General features: G+C 38.6%; 1 protein-coding gene across 1 annotated transcript in view; it reads left to right on the top strand.

Moving 5' to 3' along the window:
* The window catches only part of ITSN1 (intersectin 1), a 235769-nt gene that overhangs the window by 124767 nt on the left and 85246 nt on the right, over positions 1-25756 (top strand). Inside the window, 3 exon segments of the mRNA XM_036850123.1 lie at positions 12763-12890; positions 15845-16074; positions 17906-18027. Coding sequence (XP_036706018.1) covers positions 12763-12890; positions 15845-16074; positions 17906-18027 — 480 coding nt within the window.

Below are 25756 nucleotides of genomic sequence, written 5' to 3' on the forward strand. Positions count from 1 at the left end.
AAATGCTCTAACTCTCATTCAATGTACTTGTGATTGTGGAAACTTTACACAGATTCCTTCAATGTAGAAAAATAATTAGAACGCTCCCAAGACTCAAAATAGTTAACAGACATTGTACATCAGATTCTGTGCCATACCAGTAGGCTTGTTGGTTGGTTGAGTTTTTTAGTAATAGTGTGGGTTTTTCTTTTGAGGGTTTTCAAAAATACTTAACAAAAGGTGATTTGGGAAAGGGACAAAAGCAGAACTCAGTCTTTGAAAAAAATGTTTTCTTTTTTTTAATTCTCTTCTTTAGCCAAACCCCTTGACAACTTTATCCTTTAGAATGACACGTATTTAAAACAATGGGATATTGCTTTATAAATAAAGTTGAGACATTTGGGGAAAACACAGATTTTTCAGGACAAAATGGAGTCCATTTTCTCTTTCTGGGAATATATGGGTGTCTAGCAAAGGCTCTTGGGAGACATCGGAAAAGTTTCTTAGTTAGCTACTTCTATTGCAGAAAGCACAGGGTTTTCTAGTTCTTCTCCCGTTTTTTGTTCGCCTATTGCCTCGCCCCTTCACAGACACACGCACATACATGCTGCCCAATTCATCCCTCTTTGGCTCTTCTATAGCACTTACGATACAGTCACTGCCGCCTTGTGCCACGGGGAGTTGGACTTACTATCTGGTTGAATACTGACTCCAGATTTAGAAGTAACATTTAAGCATGTTTTTAAATGTTAGTATACCCCTTTTCGGAATTTAAATAGCCAATCAATATTTTTTTTATACTCCTCTGACTTTTCTTACATCAAGAATGAATACATTTTCTAATTTTGCAATAATGGAATATCAATTTACCTTGATATGGGTAAAATTTCTCTTTTGAAATGGTCATTTTTCAGATTTTTCCACACAGATAGGAGTTCCCCTCTCTTCGTTGGGTTTGTTGATTGGCTTGCTTTAATAACTTTCCATTTGTTTCACAACCACTTAATTGGGATAAGTTACTACATTTAAAGACTCAAAAGTCCTTTTAAAAATTCTGTTATTGTGTGCTACACAATATCCCTGGGTGAGAAGTAAAGTGATGTTTATTTATACAAAAGCACGCCTACCTGTAAAATCTGTAACTTCCCCTCTCCCCCTAACATTTGTATAGAAATGGGACAGTTTACAAGGCATTTCCTTCCATATGGATTCACTTGTTTGCTCTTCATAGCACCTTCCCTTTGCTGTAGGTAGGACAGGTACTACCTGCCAAGTCTTGCAGATGAGTAAACAGAGGCTTAGAGAAGGACCTGCCAATTGCACTCTTCCTTTATCAAGCTGACTCCCAGGGACAAGAAGGGTCTGGAGGCTTTGAGATTTCTGCCATTCATTGAAGTTTTTTGTGGAAGCCAGGAAAGATTCAAGCTGAGTGTCTTGGGTGGAGTGTGGGGAAAAAAAATAAAAGCCCTTCTCCTTCTGACTTTCTGTAGGTATTAGGTCTAGACAAAACAAACACCTGAAATTTCTGTTGCTGGTACCTAGATCAGTTTCCTAAGAGGTCCATTTAATATTAACAGTACCAAGACTGTTGTAAATAGGAGATGTGTCCTCCACAGTTTTATTTTGATTTATAGTGTTGAGTTCATGAATTTCTAGTAATTAATCAAGGTATGTTTGGTTTTGTCTTTCTTTTCCAAGAGATAGCCTGAGGCAAAAACCAGAAGCAGAGTAATCCTTCAGAAAAGTTAGATGACCAAATTAGCAATATATTCTCATTAACTGCTAGTCTTTTTTAGCCCCCGCCCCACTGCCCCCCATTGCTCGTTCATTTTTTTTCTCTCTTCACAAACCTTTATGCAATGTCATGTTTATGAAAAGGAAAGCCATACATATTGTTCAGGTGGATACTTCTTTTTTTTGAATTTTATTTTATTATTTTTTTATACAGCAGGTTCTTATTAGTTATCTATTTTATACATATTGGTGTATATATGTCAATCCCAATCTCCCAATTCATCCCACCACCACCCCCTTCACTTTTCCCCCTTGGTGTCCATACGTTTGTTCTGTACATCTGTGTCTCTATTTCTGCCTTGCACACCGGTTCATCTATACTGTTTTTCTAGATTCCACATATATGTGTTAATATACGATATTTGTTTTTCTGTTTCTGACTTACTTCACTCTGTATGACAGTCTTTAGATCCGTCCACGTCTCTACAAATGACCCAGTTTCATTCCTTTTTATGGCTGAGTAATATTCCATTGTATATATGTACCACATCTTCTTTATCCATTCGTCTGTTCATGGGCATTTAGGTTGCTTCCATGACCTGGCTATTGTAAATAGTGCTGCAATGAACATTGGGGTGCATGTGTCTTTTTGAATTACGGTTTTCTTTGGGTATATGCCCAGTAGCGGAATTGCTGGGTCATATGGTAATTCTATTTTTAGTTTTTAAGGAACCTCCATACTATTCTCCATAGTGGCTGTATCAATTTACATTCCCACCTATAGTGCAAGAGGGTTCCCTTTTCTCCACACCCTCTCCAGCATTTATTGTTTGTAGATTTTCTGATGATGCCCATTCTAACTGGTGTGAGGTGATACCTCATTGTAGTTTTGATTTGCATTTCTCTAATAATTAGTGATGTTGAGCAGCTTTTCATGTGCCTCTTGGCTATCTGTATGTCTTCTTTGGAGAAATGTCTATTTAGGTCTTCTGCCCTTTGGATTGGGGTGTTTGTTTTTTTTAATATTGAGCTGCATGAACTCTTTATATATTTTGGAGATTAATCCTTGGCCCATTGATTGGTTTGCAAATATTTTCTCCCATACTGAGGGTTGTATTTTCGTTTTGTTTATAGTTTCCTTTACTGTGCAAAAGCATTTAAGTTTCATTAGGTCCCAATTGTTTATTTTTGTTTTAATTTCCATTACTGTAGGAGTTGGGTCAAAAAGATCTTGCTGTGATTTATGTCAAAGAGTGTTCTTCCTATCTTTTCCTCTAAGAGTTTTATAGTGTCCAGCCATATACTTAGGTCTTTAATCCATTTTGAGTTTATTTTTGTGTATGGTGTTAGGGAATGTTCTGATTTCATTCTTTTACAAGTAGCTGTCCAGTTTTCTCAACACCACTTACTGAAGAGGCTGTCTTTTCTCCATTGTATATCCTTGCCTCCTTTGTCATAGATTAGTTGACCATAGGTACATGGGTTTATCTCTGGGCTTTCTATCCTGTTCCATTGATCTATATTTCTGATTTTTTGCCAGTACCATATTGTCTTGATTACTGTAGCTTTGTAGTATAGTCTGAAGTCAGGGAGTCTGATTCCTCCAGCTCTGTTTTTTTCCCCTCAAGATTGCTTTGGCTATTCGGGGTCTCTTGTGTCTCCATACAAATTTTAAGATTTTTTTGTTCTAGTTATGTAGAAAATGCCACTGGTAACTTGATAGGGATTGCACATTGAATCTGCAGATTGCTTTGGTATAGTCATTCTCACAGTGTTGATTCTTCCCATGCAAGAACATGGTATATCTCTCCATCTGTTTGTGTCATCTTTGATTTCTTTCATCAGTGTCTTACAGTTTTCTGAGTACAGGTCTTTTACCTCCTTAGGTAGGTTTATTCCTAGGTATTTTATTCTTTTTGTTGCAATTGTGAATGGGATTGTTTCCTTAATTTCTCTTTCTGACCTTTCATTGTTAGTGTATAGGAATGCAAGAAATTTCTGTGCATTAATTTTGTATCCTACAACTTTACCAAATTCATTGATTAGCTCTAGTAGTTTTCTGGTGGCATCTTTAGGATTCTCTATGTATAGTATCATGTCATCTGCAAACAGTGACAGTTTTACTTCTTCTTTTCCAATTTGTATTCCTTTTATTTCTTTTTCTTCTCTGATTGCCATGGCTAGGACTTCCAAAACTATGTTGAATGATAGTGGTGAGAGTGGACATCCTTGTCTTGTTCCTGATCTTAGAGTAACTGCTTTCTGTTTTTCACCATTGAGAATGATGTTTGCTGTGGGTTTGTCGTATATGGCCTTTATGACGTTGAGGTAGGTTCCCTCTATGCCCACTTTCTGGAGAGCTTTTATAATAAATGGGTGTTGAATTTTCTCAGAAGCTTTTCTGCATCTATTGAGATGATCATATGGTTTTTATTCTTCAATTTGTTAATATGGTGTATTACATTGATTGATTCGTGTATGTTGAAGAATCCTTGCATCCGTGGGATAAATTCCACTTGATCATAGTGTATCATCCTTTTAATGTGTTGTTGGATTCTGACTGCTAGTATATTGTTGAGGATTTTTGCATCTGTATTCATCAGTGATATTGGTCTGTAGTTTTCTTTTTTTGTAGTACCTTTGTCTGGTTTTGGTATCAGGGTGATGGTGGCCTGGTAGAGTTTGGGAGTGTTCCATCCTCTGCAATTTTTTGGAGGAGTTTGAGAAGGATGGGTGTTAGCTCTTCTCTAAATGTTTGATAGAATTCACTGTGAAGCCATCTGGTCCTGGACTTTTGTTTGTTGGAAGATTTTTAATCACAGTTTCATTACTTGTGATTGGTCTGTTCATATTTTCTATTTCTTCCTGGTTCAGTCTTGGAAGGTTATACCTTTCTAAGAATTTGTCCATTTCTTCCAGGTTTTCCATTTTATTGGCATAGAGTTGCTTGTAGTAGTCTCTTAGGATGCTTTGTATTTCTGTGGTATCCATTGTAACTTCTCCTTTTTCATTTCTAATTTTGTTGATTTGAGTCCTCTCCCTCTTTTTCTTGATGAGTCTGGCTAAATGTTGATCAATTTTGCTTATCTTCTCAAAGAACCATCTTTTAGTTTTATTGATCTTTGCTATTGTTTTCTTTGTTTCTATTTCATTTATTTCTACTCTGATCTTTATGATTTCTTTCCTTCTGCTAACTTTGGTTTTGTTTGTTCTTCTTTCTCTAGTTCCTTTAGATGTAAGTTTAGATTGTTTATTTGAGATTTTTCTTGTTTCTTGAGGTAGGATTGTATTGCTATAAACTTCCCTCTTAGAACTGTTTTTGCTGCATCCCATAGGTTTTGGATCATCGTGTTTTCATTGTCATTCGTCTCTAGGTATTTTTTTATTTCCTCTTTGATTTCTTCAGTGATTTCTTGGTTATTTAGTAACGTATTGTTTAGCCTCCATGTGTTTGTGTTTTTTACGTTTTTTTCCCTGTAATTGATTTCTAATCTCATAGTGTTGTGGTCAGAAAAGATGCTTGATATGATTTCAGTTTTCTTAAATTTACTGAGGCTTGATTTGTGACCCAAGATGTGATCTATCCTGGAGAATGTTCCGTGCGCACTTGAGAAGAAAGTGTAATCTGCTATTTTTGGATGGAATATCCTATAAATATCAATGAAATCTATCTGGTCTATTGTGTCATTTAAAGCTTGTGTTTCCTTATTAATTTTCTGTTTGGATGATCTGTCCACTGGTGAAAGTGGGGTGTTGAAGTCCCCCACTATTATTGTGTTACTTTCAGTTTCCTCTTTTATAGCTGTTAGCAGTTGCCTTATGTATTGAGGTGCTCCTAGGTTGGGTGCATATATATTTATAATTGTTACATCTTCTTCTTGGATTGATCCCTTGATCATTATGTAGTGTCCTTCCTTGTCTCTTGTAACATTCTTTATTTTAAAGTCTATTTTATCTGATATGAGTATTGCTACTCCAGCTTTCTTTTGATTTCCATTTGCATGGAATATCTTTTTCCATCCCTTCACTCTCAGTCGTATGTGTCCCTAGGCCTGAAGTGGGTCTCTTATAGACAGCATATAGATGGGTCTTATTTTTGTATCCATTCAACGAGCCTGTGTCTTTTGGTTGGAGCATTTAATCCATTCATGTTTAAGGTAATTATCGATATGTATGTTCCTATGACCATTTTCTTAATTGTTTTGGGTTTGTTTTTGTAGGTCCTTTTCTTCTCTTGTGTTTCCCACTTAGAGAAGTTCCTTTAGCATTTGTTGTAGAGCTGGTTTGGTGGGCTGAATTCTCTTAGCTTTTGCTTATCTGTAAAGCTTTTGATTTCACCATCAATCTGAATGAGATCCTTGCCAGATAGAGTAATCTTGGTTGTAGGTTCTTCCCTTTCATCACTTTAAATATATCGTGCCACTCCCTTCTAGCTTGTAGAATTTCTGCTGAGAAATCAGCTGTTAACCTTATGGGAGTTCCCTTGTATGTTATTTGTCGTTTTTCCCTTGTTGCTTTTAATAATTTTTCTTTGTCTTTAATTTTTGTCAATTTGATTACTATGTGTCTCAGCGTGTTTCTCCTTCGGTTTATCCTGCCTGGGACTCTCTGCGCTTCCTGGGCTTGAGTGGCTATTTCCTTTTCCAAGGTAGGGACGTTTTCGACTATAATGTCTTCAAATATTTTCTGGGGTCCTTTCTCTCTCTCTTCTCCTTCTGGGACCCCTGTAATGTGAATGTTGTTGCGTTTAATGTTGTCGCAGAGGTCTCCTAGGCTGTCTTCATTTCTTTTCATTCTTTTTTCTTTATTCTGTTGCGCGGCAGTGTATTCCACCATTCTGTCTTCCAGGTCACTTATCCATTCTTCCTCAGTTATTCTGCTATTGATTCCTTCTAGTGTATTTTTCATTTCAGTTTTTGTATTGTTCATATCTGTTTGTTTGTTCTTTAATTCTTCTAGGTCTTTGTTAAAGATTTCTTGCATCTTCTCAATCTTCGCCTCCATTCTTTTTCCAAGGTCCTGGATCATCTTCACTATCATTATTCTGAATTCTTTTTCTGGAAGGTTGCCTATCTCCACTTCATTTAGTTGTTTTTCTGGGGTTTTATCTTGTTCCTTCATCTGGTACATAGTCCTCTGCCTTTTCATTTTGTCTGTCTTTCTGTGAATGTGGTTTTTGTTCCACAGGCTGCAGGATTGTAGTTCTTCATGCTTCTGCTGTCTGCCCTCTGGTGGATGAGGCTATCTAAGAGGCTTGTGCAGGCTTCCTGATGGGAGGGACTGGTGGGGGGTAGAGCTGGGTGTTGCTCTGGTAGGCAGAGCTCAGTAAAACTTTAATCTGCTTTTCTGCTGATGCTGGGGCTGAGTTCCCTCCCTGTTGGTTGTTTGGCCTGAGGCGACCCAGAGCTGGAGCCTACGGGCTCTTTGGTGGGGCTAATGGCGGACTCCGGGAGGGCTCATGCCAAGGAGTACTTCCCAGAACTTCTGCTGCCAGTGTCCTTGTCCCCGGGGTGAGCCACAGCCACCCCCAGCCTCTGCAGGAGACCCTCCAACACTAGCAGGTAGGTCTGGTTCAGTCTCCTATGGGGTCACTGCTCCTTCCCCCTTGGTCCTGATATGCACACTACTTTGTGTGTGCCCTCCAAGAGTGGAGTCTCTGTTTCCCCCAGTCCTGTTGAAGTCCTGCAATCAAATCCCTCTAGCTTTCAAAGTCTGATTCTCTAGGAATTCCTCCTCCCGTTGCCAGACCCCCAGATTGGGAAGCCTGACCTGGGGCTCAGAACCTTCACTCCAGTGGGTGGACTTCTGTGGTATAAGTGTTCTCCAGTTTGTGAGTCACCCACCCAGCGGTCATTGGATTTGATTTTATTGTGATTGCTCCCCTCCTACCGTCTCATTGCGGCTTCTCCTTTGTCTTTGGATGTGAGGTATCTTTTTTGGTGAGTTCCAGTGTCTTCCTGTTGATGATTGTTCAGCAGTTAGTTGTGATTCCCGTGCTCTAGCAAGAGGGAGTGAGCGCACGTCCTTCTACTCCGCCATCTTGAACCCCAGGTGGATACTTCTTTATATTTTATGTAATATCACTTCACATAATACATTTATTTTTGAGTGTTTCTAAAACCAAATGAAGGAGAAACAGTCACAGTTTTTTAATTAAGTGATTCTGTGCCACTTGCATAGCAATAGAACAACTGTCTTTAGTAAACTTGAAAGTGAGCCATATTTCTCAGGGCAAAATATTGGATCTTCTTGAGTATTCAATTTGTGAAGCATATTGCTTTTGAAATACTTTGGCTGTATGCCACAGGATGTCCAAAGATGTTTTATGGTGCAAATATCTTAATTCCTTAGGGGAGGTAAGTAACTTTTCCCCCTTGGTTGAAGGAAGAAATTTAAAAGCAAGCTGATTTTCATTAATCTTAACTAATATAAGACAGAATCTTTATTTGCCAGTCATTTTCTTATTGTGGTTTATAATCTGTGTTTGATCCAACATCCCTTTGAGAGTCAAATAAAAGCTATGTGCCTTCTCAGCAAGAAAAATGCCAATATACCCCAGTTTGCATGTAATTTCATAGTGTTCACAGAGCCAAAGCTTTTTCATAGACCCTGGATAAGAAACTCTGCTTTATCTTAGAATTCTGTAGATATTATTGGTGAAAAAAATCTTATTTTAATTTATATATACTATGCATTTTATAGGAGTTTTATTTTTCCTATATATTTATTTGTAGCTAAAACTTATTGAATGCATGCTTATTTCTTATTTATTAAGAAAGTCACCATACTTTATTAGGAGTTAATATTAAGCTATTGTCCACTATATCTAGTGTAAAACATATACCCTTGAGTAGAACTCAGAAGAAAGGTCAACAAAGTTGTACACTCAATACCATATTGCTAGATAAATATCCAGCCAATAAATAAATATGTGACTGTAGAGTTACTTATTTTAGAAAAAAGTAAGTTAATTTGAGGAAGAGCTACAAGTGAGATACTGAGTTTTGAATGGCAGTAATTTCTTATTTGTTCTGTTTATCTTAGTTATAATAGAGAAATAACCATGACAAGATTTAACAGAATTTGCAGGGTCACTTACATCAGGCTGGTCACCAGGAGAGTTGATACGATTTGTGTGGGGAAGTTTTTCTTAGCTACTTCTCCCAATAGCTCTCTCATTTCCTAAGTAAATAAAAAATTTAATAAAACACCAGATTTATTTGTCACCGAAAAATGTTTTCCCTGAAAGAATTAAAAGGCAACTTGTAAATAACTATACTTATACTTGAATTTCTTAAATGGTATTGAAAAGGAATGAAGGAACAGGGCAACCCTCAGCTCCCATGTGAAAGGACCCGTTGCTCCTTGTCATGCACAGAAAAACAAGTTGTTAGCTAGTTTTTAGTTTATATTCCTTCATTCTATAGGTTGCCGTCTCAGAAGTTCAGCTTTTAAAAAAAAAAAAAAAAGTAATCAACTGAGGAATCATACATTTTCTGCTTATTTTGGTTCATGCCATCTTAAACTCCCAAGTCCAAGGAAAGAGAGGAAAACCCAGAATGCCTTCCTATTCATAGCATCTTGATTTTCTTACACTGGATTGTGTATCTCAGCAGTATTTGACTTGGATGAAGGAAATGACAGAAAAATTTTGCAGTCTTCAAATCTGGATCATAAGATGTCAGAGCCTTCTGTTACCTCATTTGACATCTGTTATTTTATGGCTCCTGCAAGCTCCATTTCCTTGGAGGTACTTGAAGCTGCAGCTTATTTAGACAGTTCCAAAGATAGGTTCAGCTTATCCTCTAATTCTCTTATACTCAAAAAAAAATGTGCTTTAAATTTTTTTAAATATCTTCCTTCGTGTATTTGAAACATTTAAAAATTGTTTTCAAACTCTCATTAACGTGATTTTTTCCTATAGATTCTTTAAGTTTATTTCTTATTGCTTTTCATTTTATAGTCCCTCATAATATGTTGCTAGCTTTATTTCCATCTGTCTTGACTTTGTATCTGGTAATTATTGATCTATAAATTAATATCCAATTACTAGAGCCCAATATAGAAAGGAAATATGCAGTATAATTCTTTGTTAAAATGAAAAATCTTCATTTGTGCCCCGGTCTTCCTGATGCATTGGTACATCATGGCCGGCGTCCATTCTAACTGGCCAGCGCTTGTGCAGTAAGTACGTGTTGTTAAGTGTTTTGAATATCACTATGCCTAAAATACATTTTTCCTGGATGAAGTAAGAATTTTTCTGTTTTAATATACAATCAGGTTCCTCCTCTGTCATTTCTTTCTTTTTTTTTTTAACTATTTATTTATGTATTTATTTATGGCTGCGCTGGGTCTTCGTTGCTGCACGTGGGCTTTCTCTAGTTGTGGCGAGCTACTCTTTGTTGTGGTGCACAGGCTTCTCATTGCAGTGGCTTCTCTTGTTGCGGAGCACAGGCTCAGTAATTGTGGTGCACGGGCTTAGTTGCTCCACGGCATATGGGATCTTCCTGGACCAGGGCTCGAACCCGTGTCCCCTGCATTGGCAGGTGGATTCTTAACCACTGCGCCACCAGACAAGTCCCCTCCTCTGTCATTTCTTACTCTTTTGTATTTAATTTCAGCTTAGAATTATTTTGCTTACTGGTTATACCTTTTTAGTTTATGTAATAAGAATAAAATCCTAAATAAAAGAGACACAGGTAAATAGAGAATAAAATTTTATGGTGATGAACAATGTCTAACAATTTAACAGATCTTAAAACTAAAAAAGAAACAAACAAAAACTAAAGATTGTCTACTCTGATTTAGCTTGTGGTGCATATCAGGGACCTGAGATTAAAATCCTGGTATCTTTGTTCCCAGTTCAGTACCTTTTAATTATAGTCTGTTGCCATAAATTATTTTTCTGAACCTATTTGAGAATTTTGTGCAGTTGAAGATGAGATTTGAAAATAGAAGAAAAGTTAATCTTCATCACTTCTTACCCTTCTTTTTAAAGGGTCTCAGCCATTGGGTCAGTGACAGAGTGGGCCATCCCTGTCTATGCAGAGGCTAACTTTAGGCTTCCTCTCTTAGGACATATAGAGTTTCGATTAATAGCATTCCACTGCAGTTTTCTTTTTCACGTAGAGATGTTAACTTGAACCAAGAGTGCAAATAACTCTAACAGAAATTGACCCTTATTTTCCATTTGTCTCTGAAATATCAAATCCCAAATATTAACCAGATTTTTTATTCATGTTTTTAGAGATTACTATTTATGCTTGATTCCAAATTACTATGAAAAGCAATACTGCTGAACTTTTAGCACATTAAAGTTTTACATCCCATGGTATAGCAGTGAGAAAGATGATGAAAAATGGAATTCTTTTTTCCTGATGTTGATTTTTGTCTCTTAGAACTGTAAACAGACCAAGGCGTCATCATTATGTTCCAGTTTCCATTCTTGGCCTTCCATGGCCCCTCTATAGCTAAACTCCTGTCTCAAGTACCCTTCATAATTTGGAAGTCACATGCCCATGGCTGCAGCCACAGGGAATAGTCCTTCAATTTGTGCCTTACAAAATTGTGTCTTCCTGCTGCATCCTGTCTGGTTATTCCCAGGCTCATCTGCTGGGTTCTCTACTGAAGCCCCTTTCTTCTTTCCTTCCTTCCCCCTCTTCAAGTGCCTCCTTCTCTCCAGTCCTTCCTCCTTGCCCAGTACCTGCTCCCCCTAACCTTCTGATCTCCAGTTAAACTTTTTCTCGTATTGCATTGATCCCTTTTAGGACCTCTCAATGTCACTTATGCTATACAGAATGCTTGTTACATACTTTCTAACTTTATCTTAAGAACGGTCTAGCTAGTAGGAAAAGGTTAGCCTCACTCTTAGGGCTTTTCTCTAGGAATAAGTGCATTTTAACGCTGATCTTCTTCAGACCATCTCTCTACCTTTGACGTCTGATCTGTGAATGAAATCTAAAAGTAGAAATAAGGCAGGAAGAAACCTACCCATCTGGACTTACCAGTGAGCAAATCAAGAGAAGACAGGGCAGGCCTTAGTTCTTAAATCTCACCATATAGACCCCTTGGCTGCCCGCCTAGTTAGCCAGACCAAGAAGTCAACTGGAACTTTACTCTTGGTTCTACTGGACACTTTGACTTGTCTGATTTATTGTTGACACAAGTAAGAAGAGATTTGGTGACTGAATCTGTTAGCAACCATTTGATTCCTATGGAATCAGAGGGTTTTCCCTCACCAACAGGCATTTCTTTGTTCTTCATATTTTTGGATGTTTAAACTTCTGACTTGAGTACTTCAAATATCATAAAATACACTTTATTTTCAGTAGCATGCTAAGGAAATTACTGTTATTCCTGTGTTAGTATCAAATGAGGAAATCGGATCCAAAGTGATAATCAAATTATAGCTTTTTACTTTCCATCTGACTGCTGGCTTAGTTTGGGGCAGCTGACAGCTTCACACATGGTTTTAATAAGAAAAGATGCTTCGGAAGAGGTCTGATTCGAAGAAAAATATACCCTGGGGGGAGACTCAAAGTTGTGGAGGAGAGGGATGTCGTTTTGTTTCAAAGCAGCATGTCATAAGAAGGAGGTGAGGTTGTAATGGTTTAGTGGAGCGAGTGTATGAAGAAGTGTGTACATCTTCAAAGCCAGTGGAGGTTGGTGTTGATTATTATCAAAAGAATCTTAAGATTCCATTCATGATCATCACCATGTCTCAAAATTGGTTGAGTTCCATTACTGTTGCTGAGTCCTGAGCAGTATAGTTTTTCTAATGCTCGTCCCTAGCAAGCTCCTTCTAAAGCACCTCATGGACCATGGTGCAGTGTGTTATGCCTCACTAAAATATGATCTCAAACAGCTTCTGGAGATGAGTCATGTCAAAATGTAGAGTGATTTTAGTTTTCCAAGGTAACGTTTTTCAAACCTGAAGTATTATCTCCTACGTGTCTAGGCTTCCCCACTATGAAATGTTGCATGCTGATAAACAGTGGAAATGTCTATCAGCGCATGTCATTACATGAACTGTTTCTTGATCATTTATAGGAACTAAGAGAAATACATAATAAGCAGCAGCTACAGAAACAGAAGTCCATAGAGGCTGAACGACTGAAACAGAAAGAACAAGAGCGAAAGATCATAGAATTAGAAAAACAAAAAGGAGAAGCCCAAAGGTGAGTCTTTTCAGTGGATTGTGGACCCTTCTGGAAGGAACTTTGAGTATTTACTATTCTTTGCCGGGCTTCTCCAAGTTCTTACTGCACCAGAAAGAGCCTTCAGTCTTTAATGTGTGTGTGGGCACATGTATATATAAATCTTTGCATGTATAAGTACCCCCCAAAGTTTTTGGTTGGTGCCCAGAACTCTCTCAGGCTACGACTATGTAGATAAATGGAATTATACAAGAAATTGGGACACTTGGTATGCTCATTTGCATGCCAATGACCAAAATACGTTTCCAGTTCACAGCCTTTTAATAACAGTGGCCATCAGAGTCCTGGGTTTGAAATCAAAGTCCCTGAGCTCAGTGGCCACACAGGGTTTCTCCAGTGAGACAGACAGTATACCACGCCATCTTCTTTCTTCTTTTTTTTCAACTGCAAATGAAACTTGAGTACAAAAGGACAAAATTTGCTGTTGCTGCTGCTGCTTAGGACACAGACACATTTTTGTTTGAATATTTGTGTCTGTAGTCTTCTATTTTTATTTGTAACCTTTCGTAGTAAATTGTAGAAATTTATTGTTTCACTTTTGGTGTGTCTGATTTTGTTATTGGATATTTGCTTTTTAAACTACAAATTGATTTTAGACTCCCAAGAAACAAAAATGACCAAATATCCCAATGATATAGTGTAAATTATAAAAATTGGTTGTTGAAATTAGACTAAAAAAATGAAGAAACTCATACTTTAGGCAAGTCACTGATTTTACTGGGCTGAGCTCAGTTTAACTGCCAGGGTGCACTTTTTTTTTTTTTAATATTTATTTATTTATTTAAATTTAATTTTTGGCTGCATCAGGTCTTAGTTGTGGCATGCGGGATCTTCATTGCGGTGCATGGGCTTTTCTCTAGTTGTGGCGCGCAGGGTCCAGAGCACATGGGCTCTGTAGTTTGCAGCATGTGGGCTCTCTAATTGAGGCAAGTGGGCTCAGTAGTTGTGGCATGTGGGCTTAGTTGCCCCACGGCATGTGGGATCTTAGTTCCCCAACCAGGGATCAAATCCGAGTCCCCTGCATTGGAAGATGGATTCTTTACCACTGGACCACTGTGGAAGTCCCCAGGGTGCACTTTTGCAGCACTTTTTATTATGGGTACATATTGTATTTTGCATTTGGTGTTTTGGTTTTTTTTATCATGCCAGTGGGTAGGTAGGGTTTCAAACCAATTTAGAGGACTATTTTATGGTTCTCTTGGTGGAAGGAGCTAGGTCTAGGATTTTGTCCCAGGGATTAATTCCTTGGATATGTTGATTAACTCCATCATTTTCTTATCTTCAAAGTTTATTATTCACAATACACTGCATCGAAGTTCCACATTCCTACAGAGTAGAAATACACATACAGTGTCATAATATAAAAGTTTAAATTTTCTGCTTACAATTGTATGATAAATAGCACCCAAACTTTAACTTCAGAAATTACGTGGTTATATGCTTTTATAAATGGTGGCCTTTATTGGTGGAATATGTTAAGCAAATTTTATTTGTTGTTATGAATAACAATTAACACTCCTACCCCTCCAAAAAATGTCTTTTGTGCTTTCTTAAAAGATGTTTTGAAAATTGTAAGTGAAATGCTTGATTTAAATTGAAAAGAATTCTACTGCACTAAAGCTTCACGTTTCTACAGAGTAGAAATAAATATAATATTTTTTAAATGGAGAATAAAAGTTTTATTTGTTTATATCATGTTCCCTTGGCAGTTTCCTCGTTCCAGGAGATGACCTTTGTGCGTTGGCCATGTCACAGGCTAGTGATTCATGCTGTAGACTTTAGAACCAGGCTGCCTGAAGTGGTCCCCAAGCTGGTGTGGCTGTGTGACCTTGGACAAGTCATTCACTCCCTCTGCCTCATTTTCATCTGTAAAATTTGGATGATAATGATAGGACCTACCTACCTAGTGTGAGGGTTAAAGTAGTTAACAAATGTGGAGGACTAGTTATTATTAACATGGTATCATTTATTATTGCACATTAGTTTCTTTCTTTATTTGGTTGCACTGGGTCTTAGTTGCAGCACATGGGCTCCTTAGTTGCAGCAGGCGGGCTCCTTAGCTGTGGCATGCAAACTCTTAGTTGCGGCATGCCTGTGGGATCTAGTTCCCTGACCAGGGGTCAAACCCAGGCCCCTGCATTGGGAGTGCAGAGTCTTACCCACTGTGCCACCAGGGAAGTCCCACATTAGTTTCATTTAAAGTGTGATCATTTAAAGTGTTTTCTGATTTTCTAAAATATTATGGAAAGAGTGAAAAATCATCCCCGATCTTTTCCTATGGATTTCACGTTGAGGCCATCATATTTTTCAAGGCCTGTATTTAATTGCACTTTATCTCTTTGTGTCAGCTAGTTTGAAAAACAAAGTAGTCGAATTCAGTAAAATATATAGAAACTGTTGCTTAGTAAGGGATGGTTACTACCTCAAGGGTTCAAAATAACCTGTTGGTTTCCGCTTCAGTTCTGGGGAGCTACTTGTGTGCGTGTACATACGGTGTGTCCCCTCAGTGATCTAATTGTTCATGGACTTCTTTAAGCAATATTTCATTTGCAGTGCTGGGTATACTTTCTCTTCATGGAAGTTATGTTCCTGTGTTTTATGGCTTTTATTTTTCTTTGCAATTATATGCCAGTTTTAAAATCGAGAAGTATTTTTGTGATTTTTCTAATCACTTTATAAGCTAGCTATATCAGGAATTTTCTTTCTGTGTTTTTCTAAATCATGTGATTTCGTCTCACTCAGAAGGGGAGCCCTGAGAGCCTCTGTTTCATTGATTCAGATCCCTCCATCTGAAGAACAATATCCCTTGGTGTTCAGCATCCCATTGACTAGATGGAGCCCTTTGTGCAAAGGGGCCACACAGCAGTGTTAACTTGGAGTTGCTTCCCTGCTGTAATCAGGCATTTTGTTGACAGACGAGCTCAGGAAAGGGGCCAGCAGTGGCTGGAGCACGTGCAACAAGAAGATGAGCATCAGCGGCCAAGAAAACCCCACGAGGAGGAAAAACTCAAAAGGGAAGAGAGTGTCAAAAAGAAGGACAGTGAGGAAAAGGGCAAACAGGAAATGCAAGACAAGCTGAGTCGGCTTTTCCTTCAACAACAAGAGCCAGCTAAGCCAGCTGTCCAAGCACCCTGGTCCACCGCAGGTATGAGAGGCCAAAATTATGCGAACAAATAAGTCCTTTTCTACACCTGAAACTAACACAACATCGTAAATCAACTATACCCCAATATAAAATAAAAATTAAAAAAAAAAGTCCTGTTCTCCCAGATCCTCTTGGGAAATATTCATGTCTAATCAGGCTCTATCTTGGCTGTGTTCATAGCGATGAGAACATCAGTGTCTTTTTTTGGACGGTGCAGCTGTTCATCTTCTAGCATCATCAGATGTCTGTTTAGTTCTCCCCTCACCGTGCCAACCTTTGGCATCCAGAAGTCTTTTGCAGACGACAGTGGCATAAAGTTTCATTGCCAAGCCCCATTCATACACCTGTATTCCAAATGGAGGTCATAACCCTTCCTGCTTCTCTGTTTTGTTATTTTCTCTGGGAATTTCAGAGCTGTCTCAGCAGCAGGAAGTGGCGCTTCTTCCCCTTGCCTATAGTGACGTGACATTCACTGTCCTTAGTCTGCACTGCGTACAGCTGTGTTCTTACCTTTTGAAACTTTTTTTTTTGCCCTTTGAACGTAAGTTACGTCTTTATAAATAACAATAAATGAAAGACTTTGAAATAGCTAGAAAACGTTATCCCTTTTATCAGATGCAAACTGGAATGTATTTTTTTGAATTCTCTTGTGGCTGTAGAATACTGTAAAGCTTAGGAGGTAATACTCAGCTGAGGAAAGTGATGGCCTTTTCCTTTGTTTGGCAAATGACAAATGTTTGTTTCCTGTTTGCACAGCGGGCAGGGATGGGAGTGAGGGTTCAGAGTTGGCCGACACCCTCCCTGCCTCAAGATGCATGCAGTCCAGGGAGAAAGACTGGCAAGCCGTCAGATCCACACAGGAGCCTGTGCCATACGAGGACAAAATATATGTTTTAATATTTTTTTTGATCTGAAAATTATTTCACCATGACTTGATCTTAAGTTCCTTATGCGTCCTCTTGGTATAAAATGAGGATTTTTTTTCTCCTTTGGTCAGTGGGAAATTATGCACATCATTCAGTTCAAGATGACACAAAGATAGTACTTTCACGGCTTTTCAGAGAAAATAGGTGTGTATCAAAATACTTGCAGCTCTTGGGTAAAACAGTTCAGAGGGCTGTGAGTAGTTATTAATCAGGATCCACAATATCCTCTGCTCATGTGCATTTTTAAAAATTTTACTTCATTGAAAAGCTACATTATTTTCATCTAGGGTCTGTCTTTGGTTCATTTTTTTCTCTAGGACTTGTAATTCACCAGAAATTACGATTGAATGATCAATAAGAACGGTTCTTGGTGAAATCAGCACTTATGTTTTACATCACCACATTGAGGGCCTAAAACATCAACCTTTCCATGTCTCCTAATATGGAAAGTTAAAGTTGTGCTTCTTTGCCCTGTCCCCTGTGGGTTGGCTGTTTCAAATTTGCGTCACATTCGAACCGCTGCATCGTGCTAGACACCCTGCATGGGGGGAAAGAGGTCTGGATGCTTTATAGATGCGCACTGCTGACGCCTAAGCCAGGGAGCAGAGAACGGGGACTTCAGGCAGCCTCACTGCACTCGGCACTGGGATGACCTTGGTTTAACGTCCACTAATGACCTCTCTGATGGGTTCTAGTTGCTGACATCAGATTTGGCTCTCCTTTGGTTTCAGAACCAAACCCATCCTCACTATGTGTTTCAGAAATTCCTTGAGTAGATGGAAATTGTTCAGATGTTAAGATAGGCAGCAGAGGAGATAGATGTCTGTAATTTGGCTTGGGTCATGCATTTGTGTTCCGTGTAACGTTTTACTTTTGTTCCCTTCTCCTTCTTTCCTCGTAAACAGAAAAAGGCCCACTGAGCATTTCTGCACAGGAGAATGTAAAAGTGGTGTATTACCGAGCACTCTATCCCTTTGAGTCCAGAAGTCACGATGAAATCACGATCCAGCCAGGAGATATAGTCATGGTAAGAAAGACTCCAGCGAAAGCGTGGTTTCCATTGATGGTTAGCCATCTGTCCTCTTTTTGTACTTTATTTGACAATTGTAAAGTGGTTGGTGAGTGTGAAATCCAGTAATCCAGCATTTGAGTTTTTGAAGTAAGGCCTCACTCTTCTTCCTTTTCTATTAGAATGAAAGTTGGCACTTAAAAACGTATCCCAGCATCAGTTTAAAATAGAATTGGTAAAGAAAATGGGTTCTTAACATAGCCTTGCATAATTTTAAATCTGTAAAGCTCTGGTAATTTTAGAGTTTAGATTACTACTTAGATATTAAAAGTAGTCTTTCAGAAATAGTTTTAAATGCAAAATGCTTGATCATCATTTTCATAGTTGCCACTGATAATTTTTGTATCTTTGGGTCAAAGCATCTTTTTTTCCCTTTGTGTAAACTTTGAATTGTGTGAAGAGTAATGAATTAAATACAGTTAACCTGCTTTCCTACTCTATAAATGAACAGATGAAAGAGTGTAGAACTTTGCTTGTTACAGCTTGTTTAATTATTATAATAATAATCTTATGATTGTAACTAAAACTATAGTAACCAGTTTAAGAAAGAATAAAGCAATGTGGTTGACCTAAATTATTTCCTAAAAGAAAATAGTAGTTCCTCAATCCAGTTATTAACGTTGTCTTAGAAATGGTTAAGCTTTGCATTACTGTTGGCTTTTTTTTTTCTTTTTAATATGGAAATGGTTCAGAATTTTTTTTAAGAACTATGAAAGTTAAGAATTGAGGCAAGCACACTTCCCATACTAGGACCCATGTCTTTGAAGTATAAAAGGGTGTCATGCAGTCACTGTAATTACTCATGCATTCATCTTCCGTTTATGCATCGTATCTAGATTTAGAGTATGTGATCTTTCATGGGTCAAAATATATAGAAAGAACAGTATGTTTGGTACTCAAAGAACTCAATCCCTTCTCCACTTATTTTCTGATAGCTTTTTCTCTAGTTCTTATGGGCTGGAAATAAGGGAGTCGTGCCCAATGCTCCAGAATTTTTCAAAGTCAACATCTCCTTAACAATAACAAAACCCTCTTCCAGTAATCTCTCTGCCTTCATTCAGCACAGAGTTTTGAATGCCTGGGCGCCAGCCTCACTCATTCTTTACAGAAAGAACTGCTGGTTTCTCTCAAGTGTGGACACACCACGCTGCACGTGAATGGTGACCCGGTCGGAGTGTTTCGCAGCTTCTTCCCTGTCTTCTGTTTCCTAATGGCCTGAGGCTGCTTTATTCCTCCTGCCTGGTCTTTGAAATATCTTGTGCCTTTTAAAGCAGATTAATTGGAAATTATCTAAATACCATGCAATAGCAGGAATCTAAACATTATGAAGGTACAAAGCCATAGCAGAGAAGACCTCATTACAAAGTTGATTTTTATACTGCTTTAAAAAAAAAAAAAAAAAAGCCTAACATATTTGAAACTGGATTTTGTTGCAACACAAAGTGCAGAAAAGTAATGTTCTCTTCCTGAGATAAGGAAGTGTTACCAAATATTACCATAAGGAAATGTTACAGATGATCTGTATTTTAATGAGTATATATTGCTATTTTTTTGAAACATAGTCTTGTTACAATGGTACTGAGTCCTTTTCCTCAAATTGACTAGTTAAGCATCAGCCCCACTAGAAGAATAGAGTGTAAATATACCATGAGAATGAAACATGTCATTAAACATGTATTTTGCCTTGCTTTCAAACCTTTGCTTTCCTGGTGGAGGTTAAAGGGGAATGGGTGAGTGCCTTGTGACTGTCAGGAAGTCTGCATCTTATTAAATGTTTTGTTCTCTTAAATCACTTTAATTCTGTGTAAGCACACATATCTTTGGGTGTTGTCGTGGCAGTAAAAAGATGTTTTGAGTTTGTGTAGTAAGTTGTGCTTAAAATAGAAAATGAAGAAAAAGGTGTAAATGTTTGTGTTACCAGGTTTCTGTTTGCTAGATTCCATGTAAGGACTAACTTGAAGTTTCCATATTGGCAAATTATTAGATCAAGTCTCTGTCTCAGATCATGGACAAAAATAAATTCCAAGTAGGTTAAACTTAAAACTTAAACTTAAACAATTCTTTTTTAAAAGGCTTTTTTTTTTTTAAGGAGAATATTGGAATAGTTTTCTAAGAAATGCCTTTCTGAGTTAAAACTAGAAGCCATCAATGACAAAAATGGACAGATTTGACAATATTAAAAACTTAAATCCTGTAGATTGCAAAATACATAGGAGACAAAGGGTCACTATCCATATTACATAAAGACTCTGAAAAGTTAATATGAAAGAAACCCATAGCTTTAAAATGTTGGCTGAGGATATAAAGAGACATATACAGATGAAGAAAAGTAAATGATTTAAAAAAAAATACAAAAAAGATGCTTCTTTCTTTGGTGATCAGGAAAATGCAAATTTTAAAAATGAGATAGCATTTTTCATCTCTCCGGTGAGCAAGTTTAAGAGTTTGATAATATTAAGCTTTGTCAAGAGTATAGGAAAGTGGATACAATATACATCGTCAGCATGGTTGTATGAATTGGCTAAGCCATTTGGAGGGCAATTTGGCAATACCTATTCAAATTTAAAACTCTCATTCCCCTTGACCTAGGAATTCTGTTACTCTCCCTCCTCTAGGCTGTTTTTAGCAAGTGCACGAATAAATGTGTCCATGGATGTTCACTGCAGCATTGTTGGTAAAAGCAAACAAGGAACAGCCCAGTATCCATCAGTTAAGGGAATAGTTTAAATAAATTGTGATAAAGCTAAACAATAAATATAATGAAGATGTTTTTAAAAATTACACAGATCTACATATACAAATAAACTCCAGTAAAAAAGCAGAAACAATATGTAGAGCATAGTTGCATTTGGTTAAATTAAAAGCTGTGTGTGTGTGTATGAATGTTTTTACATATATAGTTTACAGTCTCGCGGTATAGGCATCAAACTGTTAACAGTGGTTACCACTGGGCAGTTACAGAGGTGTCTTTCATGTTTAATTCTATGTACTTCTATATTCATGTTTACAAATGTATTAACATTTGTAATTTTTAATGAAATACTAAAGATAAATCCAACTTCGACAACTATTAACAGAGAATGTCTCCCCAGGCCTGGAATGGTGTTTATTTTATCTCAGACATCCCACATATGTTAACGAAGGGGCTGTGCTGTGAGGCATACTGTATTCTCTTGCTGAGGGGACAGCGGTGGTGTCTTCATTTTGTACCACAAGGTGCAGCAAGACACCTCAAATGGCATTCTACTGTATCATGTTTGTGAGACTAACAATCGGTACCCAACAAGTGGAAATGGACATGTAATAGTAGCAATTTTTTTATTTCATGAAGTTTGCAGTTGAGAAACACGATCGTGAAAAATACGCAATAGAACATTCCTAGCAATCTCTCTTGGTTGAATAATCAGGAGTTCACCTACTTTTGTGGGCACAGTAATCATTGGCTTCTCAGATTTCTCAAACTTCTTTGAAAAGTAGCTGACTATACCTGTTAGATTTTAGAAGTCTAGCAACGTTTTCTGTTTTAATGTAGGCAGTCTTGGAGGGGGCTTTAAAAAATATTTTGCTGTTAAAAAAACTTGAGCATCAGCCCAATTTTCTCCAAAAATATTTTTTCATGATTAACAAAAATTAAAGTGGTATTTTATATATAGTCCCGTTCTAAATGTTGTTGATAATACAAAAAAATATAAGATAATTCTACCATTCATATGTTTAAAATCTCTTTAGAAAAATAGGGAGAAACACATGAAAAGGCCATTGTGTGATGAAGTTCCCAATGAATGCTCACTAACTGCTAGGAATGTAAAAGAGGAAAGAAATCAGAGTGAACTAAGGTGCTCAGGGAAGACTTCTGAATGGAAACATCTTAATTGAGTTTGACCTGGACAGCTAAGGCTTAGATACTTTGAAAATCTATGGCCTGTCTTCTGATCTGGGGGTCCCAATACCTGGAGGGTGAATAAGTCCAATTTGACATCCACAATGTATTGGAATAGCATAAGAGATTAGGGACTTCCCTGGCAGTCCAGAGGTTAAGACTCCACACTTCCAATGCAGGGGGCACAGATTCGATCCCTGGTCCGGGAACTAAGATCCCACATGCCACGCGGCCAGAAAAAAAAAGAAATTGGAACACCTCTGCTCACTGCCATTTTGTTGAAGTTTATCTTAAGAAAACAGGCTGATCATCTACTCAGCTGGTTTTAAATGGTGCAGGGCTGAGTGCATCAATCCTGCTCAGGGACCTTAAAAAAAAACACAAAAAAACCCCACAACCAATCCAGGGCTCATCCCCAGAGACTGTGGGAACTTTTCATCCATATTTAGGATTCAAAATCTTGTCCAGGTGGTTCTATCAGGGAGTCAGTTTAGGAAACCACTGATCTAACCTAATCTCTTTTCTGTCAGGACTAATTAATCCCAAGTCATTCTGGAAAATATCCTCTTCTTAGAGATATCCAAAAAAGGAGACTTCTTTAGGGGCTGTCAGTCATCAACCAGTCAATTCATTCAGAAAGTTGTTTATCTTCTAATTTAGTGTTTCTTTTGTAACAATTTAAACTCATTCTTTTTTCCTTTTCTTTTCTTGATGGAGAATTGTTTTGGGGGTTTTTTTTGTTTTGTTTTCTTTCAATGTAGTCAGTACCTTTTATTTCCTGCCTTTCTTAGATTTCCATAATCTTAACATCTGAGCCATTGCTGTGTTGAGGGATCAGCACATACCTGATTCCAGGGGTGGACCAAATCCAGCCCATGCCTGTTTTGTAATAAAGTTTTACTGGAACACATTGAGGCGTGTTCATTTACATATTGCTTACAGCTGCTTTTGTGCTACAGCTGCAGAGTTGAGTCGCTGTGAGAGTTAAGGAAAATTTTGCCGACCTCTAGATTAGCGCTTTAGAAAACAGTTTTAATATCCTCATCCAGGAGTTTAGGGGGAAACCTTTTATTTCCAAACTAGCAAATGTACGAAACACGTGCTTCTCCCCACATTCTGCAGCACATCCCAGGCAGCTGCACTGGTGGGTCTAAGTTGGTACACAGTTTAAACCTGTTTGCTGTCCATGCCCTTTGTCCTGCTTGTGAGGGGAGAGGGGATTTCTGTTACTTTTCTTTGTGACAAGGTCAGAGGCTTTAAAAGTCTTAGTGTCACCATGAAGATGGCGGTCATGAAGCATATAAACATTGAGAAAAGAAATATGATATTATTGGGTTTCAGCCACGTGTACTTGAACCTGATCCGCTGTGTGCATTTGATGTTGCATCAGTGCCCTACAGTATGCAGTGCATAATTATTAACAGTTCGTAGACTAGATCTGTAACATATTCCCAGACATTTAAGCAACATTTGGGGTTTGTGCTTCCCACGTTGATGTTTCATTAGAATGACCCCAAATGTTTTGAGGTGTGCTGTGGGGCTGATTAAATGAAATTGTATTAAGACCAGTATTGTTGGGCTTCCCTGGTGGTGCAGTGGTGAAGAATCCGCCTGCCAATGCAGGGGACACGGGTTCGAGCCCTGACCCGGGAAGATCCCACATGCTGCGGAGCAACTAAACCCGTGCGCCACAACTACTGAGCCTGCGCTCTAGAGCCCGCGAGCCACAACTACCGAGCCTGCATGCTACAACTACTGAAGCCTGTGGCGCCTACAGTCCATGCTCCGCAACAAGAGAAGCCGCCTCAATGAGAAGCCTGTGCACCGCGATGGAGAGTAGCCCCCGCTCGCCGCAACTAGAGAAAGCCCACGTGCAGCAATGAAGACCCAACGCAGCCAAAACTAAATAATAATTAATTAATTAATTTTTAAAAAAGACCAATATTGTTAATATCAAAATCCCCCTGACTTACAGCCACCGATAGATGAATCTACCCTATGTGTGTATAAGTCCACATTATAGCCAGCCACATTACAAAAAAGTCTGTGTGCTTGACTTTGCTTATTCTATCCTAATTGTATGTCCCGTTTTTCCACAATGGGATTGGCATTTTGAGTAAAGCTTTTCAAATCCACGAAGGAATGTTTCTCATTTTCATATGAGACCCCTTATGCTTTTTCTTTTTTTTTTTTTAATAAATTTATTTATTTTCATTGCTGCGCACGGGCTTTCTCTAGTTGTGGTGAACAGGGGCTACTCTTCGTTGCGGCAGGCAGGTTTCTCATTGCAGTGGCTTCTCTTGTTGCAGAGCACGGGCTCTAGGCACGCGGTCTTTAGTAGTTGTGGCACGTGGGCTCAGTAGTTGTGGCTCGCAGGCTCTAGAGCGTGGGCTCAGTAGTTGTGGCGCACGGGTTTAGTTGCTCTGCGGCATGTGGGATCTTCCCGGACCAGGGCTTGAACCTGTGTCCCCTGCATTGGCAGGCAGATTCTTAGCCACTGCGCCACCAGGGAAGTCCCCCTTATGCTTTTTCTAAGTGGTTAATTTAATTTAATGTTAGGAGGGAATTTTTATTATAATCTCTGAACCTTAAAATGTAATTACTCATTAAAATTAATGGATTCATATAAGAATAGATAAAACTAATTGAGATTATTGTTTGTTCAAGTTGACTGATGGATTTCCTTGGTTAAAAGTGAAATACTGGGGCTTCCCTGGTGGCGCAGTGGTTGAGAATCTGCCTGCCAATGCAGGGGACACGGGTTCGAGCCCTGGTCTGGGAAGATCCCACATGCCGCGGAGCAACTAGGCCCGTGAGCCACAACTACTGAGCCTGCGCGTCTGGAGCCTGTGCTCCGCAACAAGAGAGGCCGCGACAGTGAAGAGGCCCGCGCACCGCGATGAAGAGTGGCCCCCGCTCGCCGCAACTAGAGAAAGCCCTCGCACAGAAACGAAGACCCAACACACCCAAAAATAAATAAATAAATAAATAAATTTATAAAAAAAAAAAAAAAAGTGAAATACTGATTTCACTATTGCCCTCAAGGATGGCAGAAACTCTTATTTGCAGGGATAAGGAGCTGATGTGGCACCCTCTCCCCTTCCTGAGTACACACAAGCACCTTTCAGTGGTGAAGCCTGCTTTCTGTCATATCAGGTGACAAGGCTGGGTGTGATTAACTAGGGTGTGAGCTAGACCTGCCCATAGGGTGGAACATTTCCTCAGGGCTTCAGATCCAATTCCAGATGTCAACCAAAAGTCTGGTTAACCAGGTAAGACCCAGGTCTCAAGGGAATGACAGTGGGTCACAGGACATAATTAAGTAAAGCAGCTGGCATTCAAGGAGGTCCAACTAGCTTAGACCAGTAGGAGTTTGAGAGGTCGTGATCAGGGATCACATTCCAGCCCCTACAGGAAGATAGGAAGGCCAACCCCGAGGGCCTAAGGTACTAGACAGGTTTCTAGAGCAGGGAACTCCCCATAGAGAACCAGAAATCTCTGGTTACCTAAAGTAAACAGGGTCAAATAGAGGCCAGGCTTTTAGAACCGGGCAAAAGAGAACTGCAGTAGAGTCAGAGCTGGACAACAGGAGAGATGGCTTTAGAAAATCTGTTATTAAGCACGTCTCATATGCCAGGCAGTGTTCTAGATACTTTTCATTCCTTACAACAACTATTATAAAACAGGTACTGGTATTATCCTTCATTGTACAGATGAAGAAACCAAGGCACCAAGAGATTACACTTTGCCCAAAGTCAACCAGCTAATAATATAGAAGTGGTGTTAAAACTGAGGCAGTCTAATTGC

Source organism: Balaenoptera musculus, chromosome 4 (genome assembly GCF_009873245.2).
Source record: "Balaenoptera musculus isolate JJ_BM4_2016_0621 chromosome 4, mBalMus1.pri.v3, whole genome shotgun sequence".
Classification (NCBI taxonomy): domain Eukaryota; kingdom Metazoa; phylum Chordata; class Mammalia; order Artiodactyla; family Balaenopteridae; genus Balaenoptera; species Balaenoptera musculus.